Consider the following 18,840-nt stretch of genomic DNA (forward strand, 5'->3'; position numbering starts at 1 on the left):
CCAGTTACCTTAAGAATTTGACATACAGCAGAATTTTAGGTATGCCAGTGTGCAAATGCTTAGGCAAATACTAAATTATAACAGCAACCACTTAATTTTATTATTTATTCTCCTTGAATACCTGACCCTGTTCCTCAATTGTAAGCTGCTTCCTGGAAAAAAAAAAACAAAAAAAACTAAGGAAGGGATTTTCATGCAAGCTCAATGTTGGCTTAAGTTTGGTTCCACTGAAATATTCATGTGAAATTCCCATTGAGTTTTATGTAGTAGAGGTAGGCCAGTGCTGAGAATTTTTGACAAACTAGCCTTAATGTCTTGGTAATCACTCAGCCAGCATTGTTAATTATTTCTTCTTTTAGTGGACCAACTGATTTCTGAACTCTTTGTATTTTAGCTTTGTGAGTCATACATACTTGTCCACTCTCACACCAATGGATGAATTCAACCCTGATATAAGGAGCCAAGGAAACATCCCAACAGGTTTACCAGGATTCTTTCCTGTTAAAAGACTGTAGGATGCTTTGTAAAAATGCAGATGGTAGACACATTTCCAAAATCCCACATTCTGCTATGTGGGGTTTCCATTTCAGTCTTAAACAATTATAGTAGGTCATATAGCTTGCTTGATTTCCAAATGTAACAGGACATTCCTAAATGGATGAAGCTATTGAATTTTCTCACTTTGGGCAGTCACACCTTGTTCTTACGTTGACTAGAAAATAAACTAGCTTATTTATATGATATGTTCAAATGTATATGTTAAAAATGCACCAATAATTCATTTTTAATCACATTAAATTTGCATGAAAGCAGTGCATGATTTGGAATTCAGGATGTTAACTGTTTGTGCACTGTGCTAACATTTCATTTCAAATGTCCATTCCTGAATAGTGGTTATTGTGTATTAATCTTGACTGGGTAGTTTTTAAAATAAAAAGTTAGCAATGAGAGCATGTTGCTATTTATTTGAACAAAAATGCTACTACTTTGTTTTCTTAGGGCAGTTAATGAGATAAAAAATAGAGAGCCACATTATCAGCTGGTGCAAAACAGCATAGCTTCATCAGCTGCAATGTGTTAAATAGAGCCTTGGTTCCTCAGTGAACTGTGTCTTCCTTAGTTCTAAAAACCTTCTTGGTTTTTACATCTGCTACTACAGACTTCAATCTTTTTATTCTTTCCTTTTAAACTGTTTAATGAGGTGTTTTCTTCCATTGCCAAATGTACAATGCCAGAATGATCCCAACTTCTTCCTCGATTTTCAGGTGTTAACCCCTTTGCAAAACAAAAACAAGCAAACATACAAACAAAAAATTACTGCCAAACATCTCCAATGATCTGGAATTTTATTCCATCCATATACATGCATAGTAACAACATTTGTTGAGAAATTATTTCTATCAGAAGTAGAACATTATCTTTGTGATCACCAGTTGCAGTATTGCTACTCTTATATTTAAATATATCTTATATATGAATTAGATTCATACTTGCAGCATTGAGTTTAGGGTTTTGTTTTAGACTGTGCCTTTCAAAAGATAAAACTGATTGATATGACCTCATTACTTACAATACTGCTTCCAGTAATTTTGTTCATTCTTTATAAAGTATTGCATTTAACAGCAAAGGTTTAAAAACTGAGACAGAGATGCATCAGCAAAAGAAAATACAAGTACTATACAAGAAAAAATTTGCCATCTTCAGTTAACGTACGTTTCAGATTAAGAAAGTGGACAGAAACATATTGCTACATACAAATGCAAAGCCTAATGACTAAGGTACTGTATCTGCTAAAATATAAAGTGCAAATTGAGCCCAATTGTTCAAAAAAATTGAAATTTTAAGGCGAACTTTACAGCATAGTTGAAACTTTTTTGCAAGTTATATTTTAGCATATACATATATCTGCAACGGCATATAAGAAAAAAAATCAGGATACACAAGTGCTTTTGAAGCTATTTCTAAAATGCTTTTCTGTATTGTTTGTGACTATTTTCTTTAAAATCTACTATACAGTGCAAACCATATGTGCTACACAATAACTATACAATAACATTACAAATGACTTTAATATAAAGTTTTTAAATAAAAAATAACATAACTACAGCTATGAATACTGCTGGTAAAATAAATTAATATTTTTGAAAATGGCACCAATAATACACTTTACTAATGGACTGTAATGAAATTACACCTTTAAGTCTTCAACTCAGCAATAATGAATTATATCCTGATTGTCCAGATGTAATTCAAATAGCTTTTTTTAGACGGTGTGGAACAATATGCTAAACACGGGTACCAAAGGTGACTGACCGATTGTTTCATTTGACGTGTTCTGCTGCATGTGACGAGCAATAAAACTTCTTGTGAGTTATAAAGTTTGAAAGGTTGTTGAACTGGATGTCACACAGTCGGCAATATTTCCCACTGGTTGGGGCCTGGGTAGAACCATTCACACCTTTTGCTATACTAGACAACTGTTCCTCTGCTGTAGGAATGGCTGGAGAGACATTTTCATTTGTGGCTAAAGGATTCTCAGATATCCAAGATGGAGACTTGTGCCCATCTTCATGTTGAGGATTCTGGGAAATGTTCTCTTGCTGTGGATTGGTTGCAGGCCGTTCCTCCTGTTTTAGTCCACCATTAACTATTACCATGCCTCTGTTTTTTGGCAATAGTGGAAGAGACTCTTTCTTCTGCACAGCACACCCATTTGAAGGTGTTTGGCCTTTAGGAGATTCACTTTCTGTATTTGTGCTTTGATCTATATCAGTGTTATGAATGACAAGAGAACCAGAAATATAATCGCTTGGCTTTATTCCATAGTATGGGGAAAGCTGATCTGCTCCTTTAGCTTTCTTTATTGCTCCAGGGTAAAGGCATTGTGGAAGAAACAAATGTTTGTTTTCTTCTTTTGTAGCAATAAGCTGGGCTGCTTCACTAAAGACTTTAAGTCCTTGAAGAGTTGCTAAGTGGGTCGAAAACAAGTTTCCATTGGGAGAGGATTGTTTAGAATTTCCATTTTTCTCACATTTGATTATGCTTCTTTCATAACTGACATCAGGGCTATTTCGCTCACTTTCTGGGTTTTGAAACACTTTGCTCTCAAGCTGTCCCATGTCACTGCGCTGATGTGCAGTGACAGGGCAAAAATTTTGCTTATGGGCCAGGTAGTTCTCTACCTTGTTAAAACTGATCTTGCATACTGTACATTCATGGTAGTCCAGCAGCCTTTTGGGAGAAGTGGATGTCCTCTCTGACTGTGATAAACATTTTTTGCTGAGATCAATTGGGACATCCATCTCTAGGCAAGAAACTGTGGAGTGTGAAGTGTCACACTTTGAAACTGGAACACATTTGTTAATGGACAGAGAAGTTTCAAGATGCTTTGAGACTATTCCTGGAAAGATATCACACCTTGGATGGTAACATTCTCCGAGACTTTCTGCTGATTCTTGAGTAGATGTACAAGGGTTTCCAAGATTAGCCACTTCAAGAAACCTCTGCTGAACCAGTGGTGGCCTTTGCTCTTGCTCTGGTAGGCACATCTCATACATCTTCCTTCGTTTACGTGTACGCATTGTTCTCTGCATGGCAGGCACTTTGCTGGAAGCAGATCTCTTCAGTGGAGGATCATGGCGCGTAGCACAATAATACTGTTTGTGGACCATGTATGTTTCATGTCTGCTGAAAGTAATATTACAGGCTTCACATGTGGTCTTATTCGGATCACTTTCCCCATCTACTAATGGAGTACTGGGGTTTTTCACATCAGAAGGTTTTCCATTCATCTTCTCATCACTATTGCTTGCAGTTGCCAGCTTCTTAGCCTGGGCTGAAAAATCTTTTTCATGACCTTTACTATTTGGCCCAATCAAATCTAAAACATTAGAGGAGTTTATGCAAGATGTCTGCAGAAGCTGATTCTCTGGGTCAGAAGTGTGAGGAGTAGTGCTTAGAATATTTAGAGAGCTTTGACCATTGTTGGGACTTACAGCCTCTGGCATTTTTTCAGAAACACTGGAAAAATCTGGTGACTTTGCCATCTGCTGCCATCGGCTGCTGCAGTAATGTTTTTTGTGTACTAAATAGTTGTCCAAATTATTGAATGTTATGTTACATTCAAAACAGGTAGCCCCTTTTGGCATCAATGGACTGTAAATAACAGGAGGATAATTGCTACTTCCATGCCTCAGTCTTCGATGGACCAGTTCAGACATTTTGGCTAAGATCTCTGAAGCCTGAGGAACCACTGTGATATCCTGGGGAAAAGCAAACTGAGAAAGAAAAGGTCCCATTGGGAAAGAAGGGCCAATATTAGGCTGAACTGGGGATGAAGCAAGTCTTGGGCTAGATGGTTCAGATTTTATTTTAGTATATGAAAAGCTCTGTTTATTTGTTACAGGCTGTGCTTCTGGCCTCTGGTTTGCAAGGAAAAGCGGAGTCTTTTTTTCACATTTGTCAAGCTCAGTGTCAGAACTTGCATCTTTAGTTTGCATTGTCTTTTGGCTTGGGGGAACTTCATTTCTGTTCAACAGGTCTGTTGCTGGTTGTAAAGTTTCTTCATTACCACTTGGAGAGTGTTCAATGTCACTTTCTCGCTGTAGCTTGTTGCCAGAGATGTGTAGCTCCTGGTGCTGCAGCAGCTCTCTCTGAGTTTGGAAGCCAAAATGGCAATGATTGCATCTAAAGGCAGCTTGAGTAAGATGTGAGAACAGGTGCTGATGAAAGTTAATCACTGAATCTGCAGTGTAGGTACAAACTGTGCATTTCAAACTTGCACCAGGTGGGAGAAATTCTTCCATTTTTACTCCTGTTGAAAAGATAAATAAAACAACAATTAAAGTGATCACTTTCCCCTCATAAAGCATACCACAAAAAAACCCAAAAAACCAACCAACCACACCGAGACACATATGGGAACAAATCAGTTTCTTCTAGTGAAAATGTATGTACATTTTTACCAACTCTGTTAATGGATGAATCGGTTCAAAATCTTTCTCCACTCTGTTATAAAAAAGGTTCTTAAAGTGATCCACTCTGACTATATATACTCCAAAATGGTTCCATTTCTATATTGAGTTCATCATTTCAAATAAGAAATGGAAAGCACTCAAGAATGCCCCAATTAATGAAGGCAAAAACAGGGAAGGGATAAAAATAGACTGAACCTTCTATAATTCAGGTTTAGAAATGACAGTTTCAGCTTGGAAGAAAACAGTGTTCCATAAAGCAGGACTAGGTTATGAAATCCCAAAATACACAAGGATATAGATACAGACTTCAAGAAGCTCAGAGGTACATATTTTCTGTTCTTTGAACATAAGGGTGTCCATGTGACACAGGCCTCAGACTGAATGAGGAGCAGTAAGTCAGAAACAGAAAGCAGGCAGCAACACATGTCTAGCGATTTGCACCACTGATGGCCAATTGCCTGCTTGCATGAGGTCAACTGCTTATCTGGGAAAGAAAACCTCCAATCAAAAGCAGTATGAGAACAGTAGCATCTTTGAACCTATCTTTGGTGAGAATGTAAATGTGATTAAGTGTGTCCTGAAGCTGAAAGTTCCAACAACACTTCGAACAAGCTTTAGTTAAAGTGCCCTTGCTGCCATTTTTCAGTACAGAGAGGCTGATACATGTGATGGTGGAATCTGCCAGATTGTGGTAATAACCACACTCCAGCAGACTCGATTAATCAAGTCTGCTCCGTTGCGCTGTAATTACAGTGTGTCAGAATAGCCTCCTTGTGCATGTATAGGTGCCCTAAGAGCTCTGTGGTGACATTTTAATTTGGGCTATAGAGACTCATACTTTCAGAAATGGAGGGCACTGCTTCAAGCTTTGTGTTGGTCAGGTTGCTATATGGTAATCATATATGTGGGGTTTTTCCAGGATATGACCTCCTGCAGTCCTCAAATGCAGGCCTCTTCTGAAAACCCCAGGTGCAACTCAGTACCTAAGCTGCATTAGACCAGGTCTTCCTCCTGTGAAACTGTAAAATGTAGATAATCCCTTTCTAACCTCCACAAGACTAACGAGATCCACTGGGAGTCCTGGAGTATATGAGTCACCTACCCAGACACAAGTAACTGCTGCCTTCACTAGACAGCCAAGTTACTCACTCCTGCCTGACAGTGCAGCCTTACTTAAACAAAAAACTTTGTAGGTTTTGCAGGAAATCCAAAAATGAGCATTCTGTGTATTTACTACTTATGATTTTCCCAAAGTAATAACTTGTACAGATCAAACAAAATTTTAACAGAACATGCACAGGAGCTTTAAAGTGGATCATTTTTCCCTGCTAGATTTCACCTTTCTAATTACAGATGTCTGAGCTGCTCCTTCTACAAATGGAGAAGTAATATCCCCATGTTATAAGAAGAGAAACTAAGGTTTGGAGATTGTGGCATGGACCAAGAGTATGGTGATAGTCAGTTGGCATAACACTACAGATATTCTGAATTCCTACCTTACACTTTAACTAACTAAACCCGTCAAAGGGCCAAGTGACAACTGCTTAAATACTTTAAGCAATTTAAAGACTGTATGTGGGCAGGGGTTGGACAGGATGACCTTCTAGGTCTCTCCCAGCTCTATGATTCTAATCCAGACCAATGAACAAACAGTGACTTGGATTTCTGTAAATCCAGGGTTCAGAAAAGGCAGTACTAGTAGGTTAGAACAGTGACACAGGTAGATGAGAAATATATGGACTATAACATAAGCCAGAAAGGAAAGACATTTCAAGAGTACACAGTGTACTTCCTGCTCTTGAAATACTTTTTTAAGTGTAAAAATTCACTGAAGATGATGAAGATTGTAGTGGTTAATATTTAAGGAATAGCTAGATTTAGAGGGGAATGTATGACACTTACCACTGTGAGAATTTAGGTGAATTTCCAGCGCTCTTGCATTAGAAAAACTTTTGGTGCACTGTGGAAAGGGGCAGATACTGGATATCTGATGAGCACTATCTTCATTTTCCTCTGACAGCTGTGTCCCCTCTCTTTGCCTCCCACTGCAGTAGTACATGAGATGGGCCTGCAAATTCCGCTCACTTCGATACCAAATGCCACAGGATTTGCATGGGAATATATCCTCTATGAGCAAATATAACCAGGTGCAGGTTAGCCACAGTGCATTCAGTTCCAACCAATTAACACAGCAGGCTTAATTCCTTTAACTTTGCCATTAAATAAATATTTATTTAATAAATAGTGCAGCTATGGGTTTATTAAGATGTCTGCAAGTTAGAGATCCAGCAAGAATGACAATGTCTTTGTTTAACAGGGTAAAATTAATTAATAAAATAATGAATTTTTATAAATACACTTCCAGAAGATTTTACCACTCCCAAATCTATTTTTGGGGTAGAAATGCATATCAGATTTAAGTATTACCCTCTTATACAAGATATCACCATGAAAAAATGTATTAATTTATGCCTTAGAATCATGTGCTTATTTTTTTTTTTTTTTGTACATGCATCAAGCTTTGGAGCAGCAGGCTCTCACAGAAAAATGTGTGCTCTAATTCAACCACAATTTTATTAGCCTGTGGAAAGGTGTCACTAGGTAAGATTCTGTTGCTTGGGATAGGCATGAAGTTAAACTAGATGATCATAATGGTCCCTGGTGGTCATAAAACATGAATTCAGTACTTATCACTCTAACCCACAAGCTCATGCTTTTTTGTTCCCTGGATTCTTGTTATTACTAATATTAGGAGTTAAATTTTCTAATGTACAGTGCCCTCTTATTGTTGGTTAATCCTTATTGTTCCACTTCCTACCATGCAAAAGAGATATTTCTAGGAATAATATTTTATAATTATGCGTTGCCTGTCATCCCAATGGATTCTGCAGTATGCAATATGCGGCATCGCTGAAGTAGAACCACTACTGATTGGAAGCCAGCAACCAACTGGTTGCACAGCACGTTTCCCAATAACAGAGAAGTTATTTTGACCAAATACACTGAGTTAATCCTTTACGCTCTTAAGAAAACTGACTTGGAATCTTTAATGTTTACACATAGCAGATAGGGCCTTCGGTTTTCAACTTCCTTGTAGAAAGACCTCCACAATATGCATTCTGTTTATATATCTCAGAAAGACGAAACACATACTTGATCTTGGCGTGAGCTGAACCTACTGTTGGCAGTTAGGCTGGGGTGAAATTCTGACCTTATGGAATCCCCATTTACCTCCATAAAGCTAGGATTTTTGCCCTATATAGTTTAAAGCTGAGATTAGGGCTAACATTTTCAAAAGAGATCAGTGATTTTGGTAGGCTCAGTCTGTGGGCACAACATGCTTAATTAGACTTGATTTTCAGAGAGATACTGCTTTAAAGACTGACTCCAAAAACACACTCCTTTGAAATCTTGGCCTTAGACTCTTAAGACATCTGGAGTTTATAGTCTATTTGTCATTATTTGTGTTAACTATATTTAGCTTTAAACATTGATTTCAATGCGACTACTTGAGAACCAAGGTATTTCTCAGTGTGAGTAAGGGCATCATAATCTAATTCACGGATAAGGACAATTAACTCCTTGTTTCATGAGCAGATGCCTCTGTAGGGGCAATCTAAATTTGTATTCCTTACTGTGCTGGCATTATGCACTTGTCTGCTTTTCTGTGTGTGATCACCAAAGTTTCTCTCAGCACTATCAGTTTCTGTGCTCATCTTTCCTATAGAATAACTGTGACTTATTTAATAGGATACTAAATATTCTAACAAACCCTGATATTAAAAACACTTTACCAGAGGTGAGAGAAATTTGGAATTTCATTCCTGTGTGAAAGCTGACATTTCAACATTTGTTTCGTCTTGAAAAAGGAGCAAAAGAAAGGGGGCTAACGTTTACCATAGAATAGAATTTCCCTGCCCCTTCCCCCCAAATCCAAAAAAAGGATTCAGAAATACTGAAACAAGTTTTTAGATTTTTTTTTTTAGAATAAAAAATGAAATATGTCTACATTTTCAGATCATCTATGTTTTACTTTGATTGGCTACACTGCATTTCTCTTATCTTATGGAAGATATATTCCAGCTACAATGATGTACCCAATTATATGATTCCCATAATACACCACGCAGAGGAAATGCATTGTGATAGATGCATTTTGTTATAAGAGATGCAACTGTCTAGGTGGAATACTTTATAAAAGAGAATAAGTTGGAACTATGGGAATGTCTACATAGCTGAAGGTGGCACTGTTCAACATTGCCCAGTGCAGGTCTGGGTATGCTCACTCCCACAATGGAAGCAGCATTAGATGTGTTCACAGGACGAATCTCCCAAACTGCCTGAATACATAGCCATTGCTTCCAGTTTAGGAGCTAATACATGCAGAGCTATATCACTGATCTCTGCATGGTACTGTTTTGCACTGTGTAGACATACCTTAAAATTCCCAAAAGGCAATATGCCACTGGCAAAAACAGCTTACTATATTTTAACTGATTCAAAATGAATTTTGGGGGAACTCACTACTGACTTAAAAAAAATATATATTTTCCTCTGCATTGAAACAGGTTAAATGACATATTTTACTTTGATTTTCCTGACAGAAAATTGAAATAACTTGGCAAAATCGAAATTTTCCTCTAAAAAAAAATCTATTTTGTGTAAACTACACCTTCCTTCAGAAAATTATTCTGACTGAAAATTCCCAAGCAGCAGTACTTTATAGCATTTTTAATAAGAATCCTAATTCACAATCATCCATTTCCAGGAAGAAGATGATCTTGCTTTGTTTTCCCTGATCTTTTAGCATGGTACTGCTACTGCCCTCTTTTCAAGGGGTGTTTTTTTAGTATGTTATTTCCTTTAGAAATATATTCAAAATAAATTTATGGCTAGTATAATTGCTTTCATACATAGTAAACAACAAGAAAGAAAAAAAGATTATTAACAAAAACACTTTAATTAGGCCTGAAGAAACAGCACTGAATGTGCTTGGACTGCTTAAGAGTCAGGTGCTACTTAACCTGGAGCAGGATGGCAATAGGTGGGCCTACACAATTCTGGTTCATCCAACCCTGAAATACCGAGTTCAGTTTTCTCATTGTGGGCTGTCAGTTCTTTATTACGCAGTATTTGTAAACCACCAGTAGGACACAGAAGTGCTACAACAAGGAGGCAGAAAGGATTGATTTGGCAAGAAAGAGCTAAATACGTATAACAGGGTTAGGTGATGACTGAGAAGGAACATGGTAGCAGCTACCAAATATCTGAATGGTGTCAAGAGGGAGAGGATGAGGAACCAGGATTTTACAAGGGGCAGAAACAGCCCCTATGTTGAAATGTCCCAATTCAGAAAAGTTCTTAGAACTCTTTGCATCATTCCCTATTCAGGACAGTATAAAGCAGATACTTAAGCTTAAACATATGCTTAGGTTTTATCAGTGCATTAAATGTATGTGTAAGCACCCGTCATTATCAGAGTTATATTAATAAACTGAGGTTATGCTAAGGAAAATTTTCCTAGCAATGCACTCTACTGAAGAGGTGCCTGACCTTTTCAGCCCACTGGCTGGATGAGCAGTACTAGATCAATCCACTGGTCAGATCTGAAGCACAGTGCAGCTATGTGGGAATGGCCTGGCAGGGGTTCAATTGTGCACAGCTGCACTGGTTCTGGCTAGGCTATTTCTGCATGGCTGCATCAAATCCTGGTGCAATTCAGTTCTGTGGGAATGGGGCCCAATCCCTCTGTGCAGGGTCAGTTCAGCTGAGGCTGATACAGCCACGTGGGGCTTGAAAATCTAGTGGAGGGGAGCAGTGACAGTGGTAATTGCTACTGCTCCTCCACCGCCAAAGTTTTGGGCCTTCCAGAGAGACCCATAGACCAGATTCCCTGGCTCCATGGGCCAGATTTGTCCCATGGACCAGGGGTTGGACACCCCTGCTGTAATGCATTTCAAAGCAGCCTCTAACTTGAAGTGCCAGAAATATAAAATTAAACTGGATAAATGTTAGAAACTACACTGTAAGGAACTATCCTGTACTGATGGGAGGAGGGTGGACAAGCAAGCTAACAGGTGTTTCATGTTTAGTTTTTATGACTCTATAAGTCTGCCAGCTGTGGGAACAGATTTACAAAGCTTATATATGAGGGAGGGTCAAAAACTCCAGGTGAGGTTGCTACAGAGCATAGTTACCATGCTAGTTGTTCAAATTTATTTCTGCTGCTTCACAACAACAGACACAAAACCATAGTAGAGTACTCAGCACTTACTGTTCACAATAGCTGTAGGTAAAATAGATGCCATAGCAGCTTGCTGAGGGAGCAACTGTATTGAATCCAGCAGACGTGCAGGATACATCCCTTCTGTAAGAGTCATCTGACTGGCAGCTTGTAGCCTCGAGTCAAAATCTACAACAAAGGCAATTAGCTCTTCACCCTCGGAGATGGCCTTGGTCGTGGTACACCACAGCTGTCCCCCTGTACGAAAAATGAAAACAGAATGATTTAATTAGGAACATAGATCTCCAGAAGAACTTAACACTTGGGTACTGCATCTTTACGCTCTCTTCTACCTGGAGAGGGTTACTTGTGGGGAGGAGGCAGAAAACTGTTGCTTTTTAATGTTCCATTTCCATTAGTGGACGAATTATCAAAATACTGTTTAGGGAGAAAGTGATTACAATATACAATCAATTGTATTAAGGAATACTCACTCTAATTCCTCCCTTTGTGTCCTAGAAGACTGGCATTACCAGAACTCAGATACAGGCAAAATGATTTTAGCTGCCACTTTTCCAGATTTTGCTTTTTATTGCAGTTCCTTTATATTTTGTTGTGACAGTTTTTTGTTTTATTTCACATGCCCCATCCCTAGCAGAATTAAAAACAAACAGCTGTAAAGAAGAAATCAAATTTCCTCATAAGGTCGTTTTCCCTCTTTATGTTTGCCACCATCTTTCTCTGAAAAATCTTTCCTTATGTAATATTCTTCATAACATGACTGTTTTATCTCTTCTTACACTGACTGAACTTCCTGAAAAGAAGATATGCCAAAGATCTGTTTCATAAAGGCTTATTCAAATAAAGGTTTGTTTAAAAGCAGGAGGAGGGGGGAGAAACTTTCATCAAACAGTAAGATACACTATAGCTCTGTGCTGCAAATGTCACGTGCAGTGCATTAAAAAGAAAATTAACTATGCGAGTACATCTACTAATGTATTTGAATGCGATAGTGAATGCTCATTTATTTAACATGTTTAGACAGGCAAAGCACTTACATTGTGTTATCTACACTCTCAGGCCTAGATACATATCCAATACAGTTATGCCTGAAATAATGTTGCATACTTTATATGTTATAAAGCTTTTTTTCCCCCAGGTTTTGTATATATAGCAAAATCTATATGTTGTATTCATTAAGCAAGCAAAAACTGTACTCATTTTGATAAGTAATATTGCTGTGTTTATCTTTCAGCATAACTGCCTTTTCAACTGCACTTCATTTTTTTCCCCTCAAAGAGATTATAGTTTTAAAACAACTTGTTGCAAAAATCTGGTGGAGGAGATAACAACAGTGTATGATATGCCACAGCTAAATGGAAGAATTAGGACATTGTTTTAGAGAAATCTTGGACAATTAATTAAACCAGTCTATTAGCTTTCAAAGATGAGCAAACAAAACAGCATCAGTGACAATGTGTTTCAGTGGAAAAATAAAGCTGAGCTTCCAGACCTCAAAGTGGTGTAAAAGTTTCAAAGCAGGAAAGTGTCTTTGCATTTACCCCTTGGCTTTGCAGCAGTTTTAGGTAGCTACACAGTTTACCAACCATTGCTTGAAATAGGACATTATGGTTTGTTATCCAGAGCAAGGGCACTAAACAACGGAAAACCGAGCAATTATTTCTAAACACTAAGAAGATGAAAAGCAGAGACAGCATCATGATTGTCTCTTCAAATCCAGAATCCTTATGACCAATTAAGAATTTAAACATTTAAAGAGAAATGGCTGGCTTATCTCATACTGGTGTAAATCCATTGGTGTCACTGGTGTTGGACCATTTTAGAACTGGGTGAAGAGAACCAGGCCAGCATATGCTCTATTTTCTCACACACAACATGTACCTTTAAAAAAGTCTAGTTGCTGGAAATTGGAGTGTTCATTGTGTGCAAGAAATATGGTAAGAGCAGTTTCTGCTGGTTACTGAAAAAAGTGGAAGTAAAGTCTCCATGTGATGTACAGGGAGCAAAATGGTGAACAGGCTTAGCTCCCCAGTTCTGCTACTCAGTTACTTACTACAAGGAAATATCTTGTTATGCTTTGTTTTCCTTTAATAAACAAAGTGTATATCTTTTTCCATGGTGCACTGTACATGAGAAAATACAATATTTAATCAGGCTCGTAGATATAACATTTGTGATCTGGACAAGTTACAGTTTGAATATCTAGCATCCAGCTACCCTGTTTTACCCTGTTTTATAGACACAATATAAACGTTACTGGTGAAAGAAGCATGGCCTTCCTTTTATTTCATCACACTTCTGTTTTATTCTTATCTACACAGGAATTCTGTAATATAATGGAAAGAAACAGTGTACTATTAATACAGTGTACCTTTAATACAGCATAAGATTATGCATGGTAGTCTTATTATGATATGCATTTCTTATGAAAATAAAGATGCACCACAATAAATGAACCAACTGTGACATTCTTTCCCCAGCAGATATCTCATCATGTTGTATCCCTGGGGAGAAAGAAAAGTGCAGTTGATTACAAGGTCTCCAGCTGTAATCAGTCTGGATCAAACTCCTTGCATGCCCTACTAAAAGGCTGTCTCAGTATCCTTGCGTCAGGACTCTTTACAACCATTAGGGTTCTGGCTGAAGGATTAGACCATTATTTCTACAGTTATTCTTTCATTTCCTTATTGGAAAAAGAATGTTTAGGAAATCAATTTTGATGGGCAACAGTGAATGTGTGTATACAAGTAGTTTGTTCTCAGTATTTTGCCTTTACAGCATAGTCCCAAATTGTAGACGAACTCCCAGGCATGCAGCAAGAGTCATACAGCTTACTTTCCCTTAGAACGAAATGTATTTGCTTTGCTGTACTTTTCCTCCATAGGGATGTGGTTTTCCCCACCTGGCTTGTATGTTCTTGCCTATGATGGTACAGATGGTGGGTGGGTCAGGACAGGTCTCTCTTGAACTCCCCAGGGCTACAGCATGTGAACAGACCCTTGTGCCATGACTGCAATCATGCTGGCCTTTATGAGGGCTGTGAAAATAGAGATGGAGAAACCACCTTGTTCCCCTTCTCCTACTTCATATTTTTATACACTTGCAATGATAACAGTCCAGTCTTCAAATACCTGGAGGGCATTTATAGAGAGGGTGGAGCTGGACTTTTCTCTGTAGCTGTAGGGAACAGGACTAGGAGTAATGGCCTCAAGCTGCAGCAGAGGAAATTTAGGTTGGAGATTACGAGGAACTTCCTGATTATGAGTAGTCGAACATTGGAACAGCTTAGCTAGAGAAGTTGTGGAACCTCCATCCCTGAAAATGTTTAAGAGGACAGCCACGTGGCTGGGATGGTTTAGTCCAGGACAATCCTGCACTGAGCAGGGGGCTGGACTAGATGATCTTGTGAAGTCCCTTCTAGCCCTACTTTCCTATGATCTGGGGTTTGGCAGAGGCAAGAGGTCTATATCATCATAATTCAAAGAAGCTCAAGTTGAGGACTCCACTGTTATGATGTTATAGAAACACAAAATAGGATGATTGATCTCTGTCCCAAAGAACTTGCAATTTAAGTTTAAGACAAAAGACAGCAGATAGCATTAGACAGACAATGAGGAGAAGGAGAAAATGAGACGATATTGATCAGCATGATAGTGCAGAGGCAGAAAAGGATCTTGGAATCATTATTGATGCCAAAATGAACGAGCCGACAGTGGGCGGACGCGGTCAGGAAGGCCAACCACACCTTGTCATGCATCCACAGATGCATCTCAAGCAGGTCCAAGGAGGTGATCCTCCCCCTCTATGAGGCACTGGTCAGGCCGCAGTTGGAGTACTGTGTCCAGTTCTGGGCGCTGCACTTCAGGAGGGAAGTGGACAGCATTGAGAGGGTCCAGAGCAGGGCCATCCGCATGATCAGGAGGCAGCAGGGCAGACCCTACGAGGAGAGGCTAAGGGACCTGAACCTGTTCAGCCTCCACAAGAGTAGGCTGAGGTGGGATCTAGTGTCCTGTTACAAACTAGTCAGGGGGGACCAGCAGGCATTGGGGGAGTCCCTGTTCCCCCGAGCACTACCAGGAGTGACTAGAAATAACGGTCACAAGCTGGCAAAGGGTAGATTTAGACTAGACATCAGAAGGCGCTACTTCACAGTCAGGGTGGCTAAGATCTGGAACCAACTTCCAAGAGAAGTGGTGCTGGCTCCTACCCTGGGGGTCTTTAAGAGGAGGCTAGATGAACACCTTGCTGGGGTCGTTTGACCCCAGTGCTCTTTCCTGCCATGGCAGGAGGTCGGACTTGATGATCTGTCAAGGTCCCTTCTGACCCTACAAACTATGAAACTAAACTATAAACTATGACAGGCAGGGACCTTCACCTATAAGCAGCCTTATCATGGTCAAGATATCTGTACACAGCACAGCTTTAGGGAAGGGTTTGTGGAGGGGAATAGTAAGACAGCTTTGCAAATATTTGTAGGGAGCTTTTCCCATGTGTTAGGAACAATGGAGGAGAGAGTAGGCAGATGTTTGAAACATACTTAGGTAGATTTACAATGCTCAATTACAGAAGACCTTGTGCTGGTACAAGTCAATATAGATAGGTTAAGGTTAACAGGCCTATGTGATATTGCGCCAGATGGTAGGAGTATTTTGCTGAAACATTTTTTTGTCAAAAAATGCCATTTGTTTGAAATCAAAACTTCTAGAGGCATGTACTAGTTTAGAGGAGGCTTTCACTGGGAAAATCTCCTCTAGTCCAAGACGGAATTTCTCATCAAAACTAGAGTAAGGGAGCGATCCCCACCTTGGAATACCAAAGTCCACTGGAATGTGGGGGTGGCAGCAGACAAGCCAAATCCTGTATTTACTAGGATGAAGGCAGCCAGCACACTCCTCAGGCGACAGATCCCCAGCCAAGCCTATGGAGAAGCAGTGAGCCCGTGCACCGAGGGTGTGCTCTGCTGCAGCAGCAGACCAGCTGCTGAAGCATAGCCGACATCCCCCAGGCTCTGCTCCCAGAACGGGGTTAGAACCCCAGCCTCACCTGGGCACAGGCTGCAGGCTGGGAAAAAGGCATGCAGCTGGCACAGGAAGTACCACATCAGGCATCAACAGGAACACTCAAGTAGAAAGGGGTGTGGTGTAGGGGAGGAGAAGACCCACGGAAGATCTGTAGACATCGTGACACACACCGGTCTCAGTCATCTCCCTCGCAAATCAGGTACCGCCTTCTGATACTTTTCTTATGGTTACATCAAGTCATGTTGAGCAAGATTTGAGAATGAGAGAGTGAGACATCCATTGAGCGTGTGGCACACAGGCCCCATCCTGATGTAGTTGCTCAGCTAGGGTCCCTGTACAGTGGGAGATATGAATCCATGCTTTAAATCAGGCAGAAGAGGGATATGAATTAATGTCTTCTACAAGGGTTAATCAAAAGTAATGCCTCCTAATTTTTATCTCCTAAATAAGCCATGGCCATGGAGGATGTTCTTGACTTCTTTTGTACCCAGGTCTAGATTTGATCCAGAGGTCCTGGAATTGAAAGTAAGATTTATAAGCCCATAAAATGATAGCAATGAAATCAACCAAAGAAGATACAATACACAGGCATTATGTAACAATATAAGTGAAGGCTACTTAAGTATTTATCTCACTTCTTTATTAGATCACATTGCAAAGAATTAGGAAAGCTTAGTTAATCAAAACAAGTTGGGCAAGTTGAAGAATATCATATTGTGCAAACTGAAGCAAAATAATACATTCCAATTGCATGGCATGATTTCTTTATCAAATGACATCAGGCACTGAAGCAGCTATCTGATACCTTCATAGCTTCCACCAAATGGAAAAGTTATTTTAAGATTCTGTTTTTGGTTTCTCTTATATTAGCAAATACAAGCAACAATTTTTGCTACCTAAAAATAAAAGACTGAGTAAAACAAGTCCTATGGAGAGGGAAAAGTAAGGCCCTGATGTTCCTGAAAAACTGTGGACTCACTGTTCTTTGTAATGTTTATGATCAAGATTCTTAGGGAAACAGATCTGGTTCCTAACAGGAAGCAAATAAATCATACTCATAATTGCTGTCAAAACTGCAGTGAAGTGTACTGCAAGTTTCGATAATAAAGAATAGAGTCACAGTTCAAACTTGATTACATTTTGGAAATTCATGCTGCTCTTACAAGAATCAGTGGCCTTAAATATCTTCCTCTCCTGCCAAATTTTTCACTTGCACTTTTTATTATTTATGAAATCAGTGTCTGCACAATGTCATGCAGACCTCTGCTGATAAACTCTAATTAAGATTAAGACAAGCCTTTTGGAAAGGATCCCATCATTAGCAAACATGATAAACACAAAAATACTCCCTACTTGTCAACCAGGAGCAATTCAGTAACCTAACAGTATTATCTGTTGCTAGGCTACAGAGCTGACAAAGCTTCAATTATATTGTACAGCCATACCTATGGAGTACAGTATAAGCAAAATGTATCTAGTATAAAAGCATTTAACTTCATCCATGCTATCTGCAATTCATGGATTTTTCAATGGTAAAAATCAGGTTAATAATTACATAGTATGTTGGAAAAATCTCTGCGATGTGTTATGTTTGCACAATTTTTTCTAATTTATCTGTATGATTGATAGACATTTGCTTTGTAAAAATAATAAAATGCAAGCAATGGGAAACTAAAACACTAGCAGACTACATCTGGGCTCATCAAGATATGAAACTAAGCTTAGTATTAAAAAATATAATAAATTGAAGCAATTAAGTCACATTTAGATGTGGTAATACTCTACCTTCAGCACTGAGGAAATGGATACGTACATTGTCTATAACTTTATTTTATGTAAGATGCACATTTAAGCATACAACAGAAACCTGCTTGACTTTTTTCAATGGCCTCATCATTTTCTTTGCCTATGACAATGAAGACCATTTATAGATTTTATAAATAATTCAGGCTTTATTTACTATCTTTTGTATCAATGATTTGCTCTTAAGGGTAACTTTAAAATGACAGGGCTATATGGTGCCACTGATTTATTTTTTTTAAACTGAGATCCCCATTGACTCTGATGGGGGAGTTCTGCTTAAAATCGATGGCACCATAACTCCTATGATTAAGTAACTGTTGCTCTTAATAGAACTGGCTTTAAGAAACAAGTTACTAAAAATAATTTAACTTCCCTTTTAACACAAAAGGTAATGGCTAAATGCAATGGAGTAATCGTTTCATGGAATTCAGTTCTTTTTTTAGACAGAAACAGCTTCATCATGCCAGTGCAGTTATCTTAACCCATTTGAAAAAGAACTGCATTAAAATATACACATAGGTACCATATTCCCCCTAAAGTATGAATAAAACTTTGTTTGCTGAACCACTTGATTCTGGATTTTTGATACATCACGTTTGTATATCTTCTGCTGAAGCACAGGAAATGATTTCTGTGGAACCCAGTTTTCATATTTAAATAGTCTCAGTGTTTGGACATTTGTGCCACTGAGTCCTAAAATGCTATTTTGGCTGCAGATATTTTGTGCTTAGTGCTTTTCATTGTATTACTGTAACAGCATGAGAGTCCATTTCCTGTATACATATCTTCTTGTAAA

The 18,840-nt window shown here is 38.8% G+C and overlaps 1 protein-coding gene across 2 annotated transcripts in view; it reads right to left on the reverse strand.

Annotated features, from left to right (window-relative positions):
- Positions 1-1,329: 1,329 nt before the first annotated feature.
- ZFPM2 (zinc finger protein, FOG family member 2) overlaps positions 1,330-18,840 on the reverse strand; it is a 438,050-nt gene continuing 420,539 nt past the window's right edge. For both annotated transcript variants that reach the window (XM_059723815.1, XM_059723814.1), the window contains 3 exons: positions 11,251-11,457; positions 6,879-7,103; positions 1,330-4,813 (listed from right to left, as the gene is read on the reverse strand). In XM_059723815.1, coding sequence (XP_059579798.1) covers positions 2,322-4,813; positions 6,879-7,103; positions 11,251-11,457 — 2,924 coding nt within the window. In that variant the 3' untranslated portion in view covers positions 1,330-2,321. The remainder of the gene's footprint in view (positions 4,814-6,878; positions 7,104-11,250; positions 11,458-18,840) is intronic.

This window comes from Alligator mississippiensis, chromosome 3, assembly GCF_030867095.1.
Source record: "Alligator mississippiensis isolate rAllMis1 chromosome 3, rAllMis1, whole genome shotgun sequence".
Taxonomy (NCBI): Eukaryota; Metazoa; Chordata; order Crocodylia; family Alligatoridae; genus Alligator; species Alligator mississippiensis.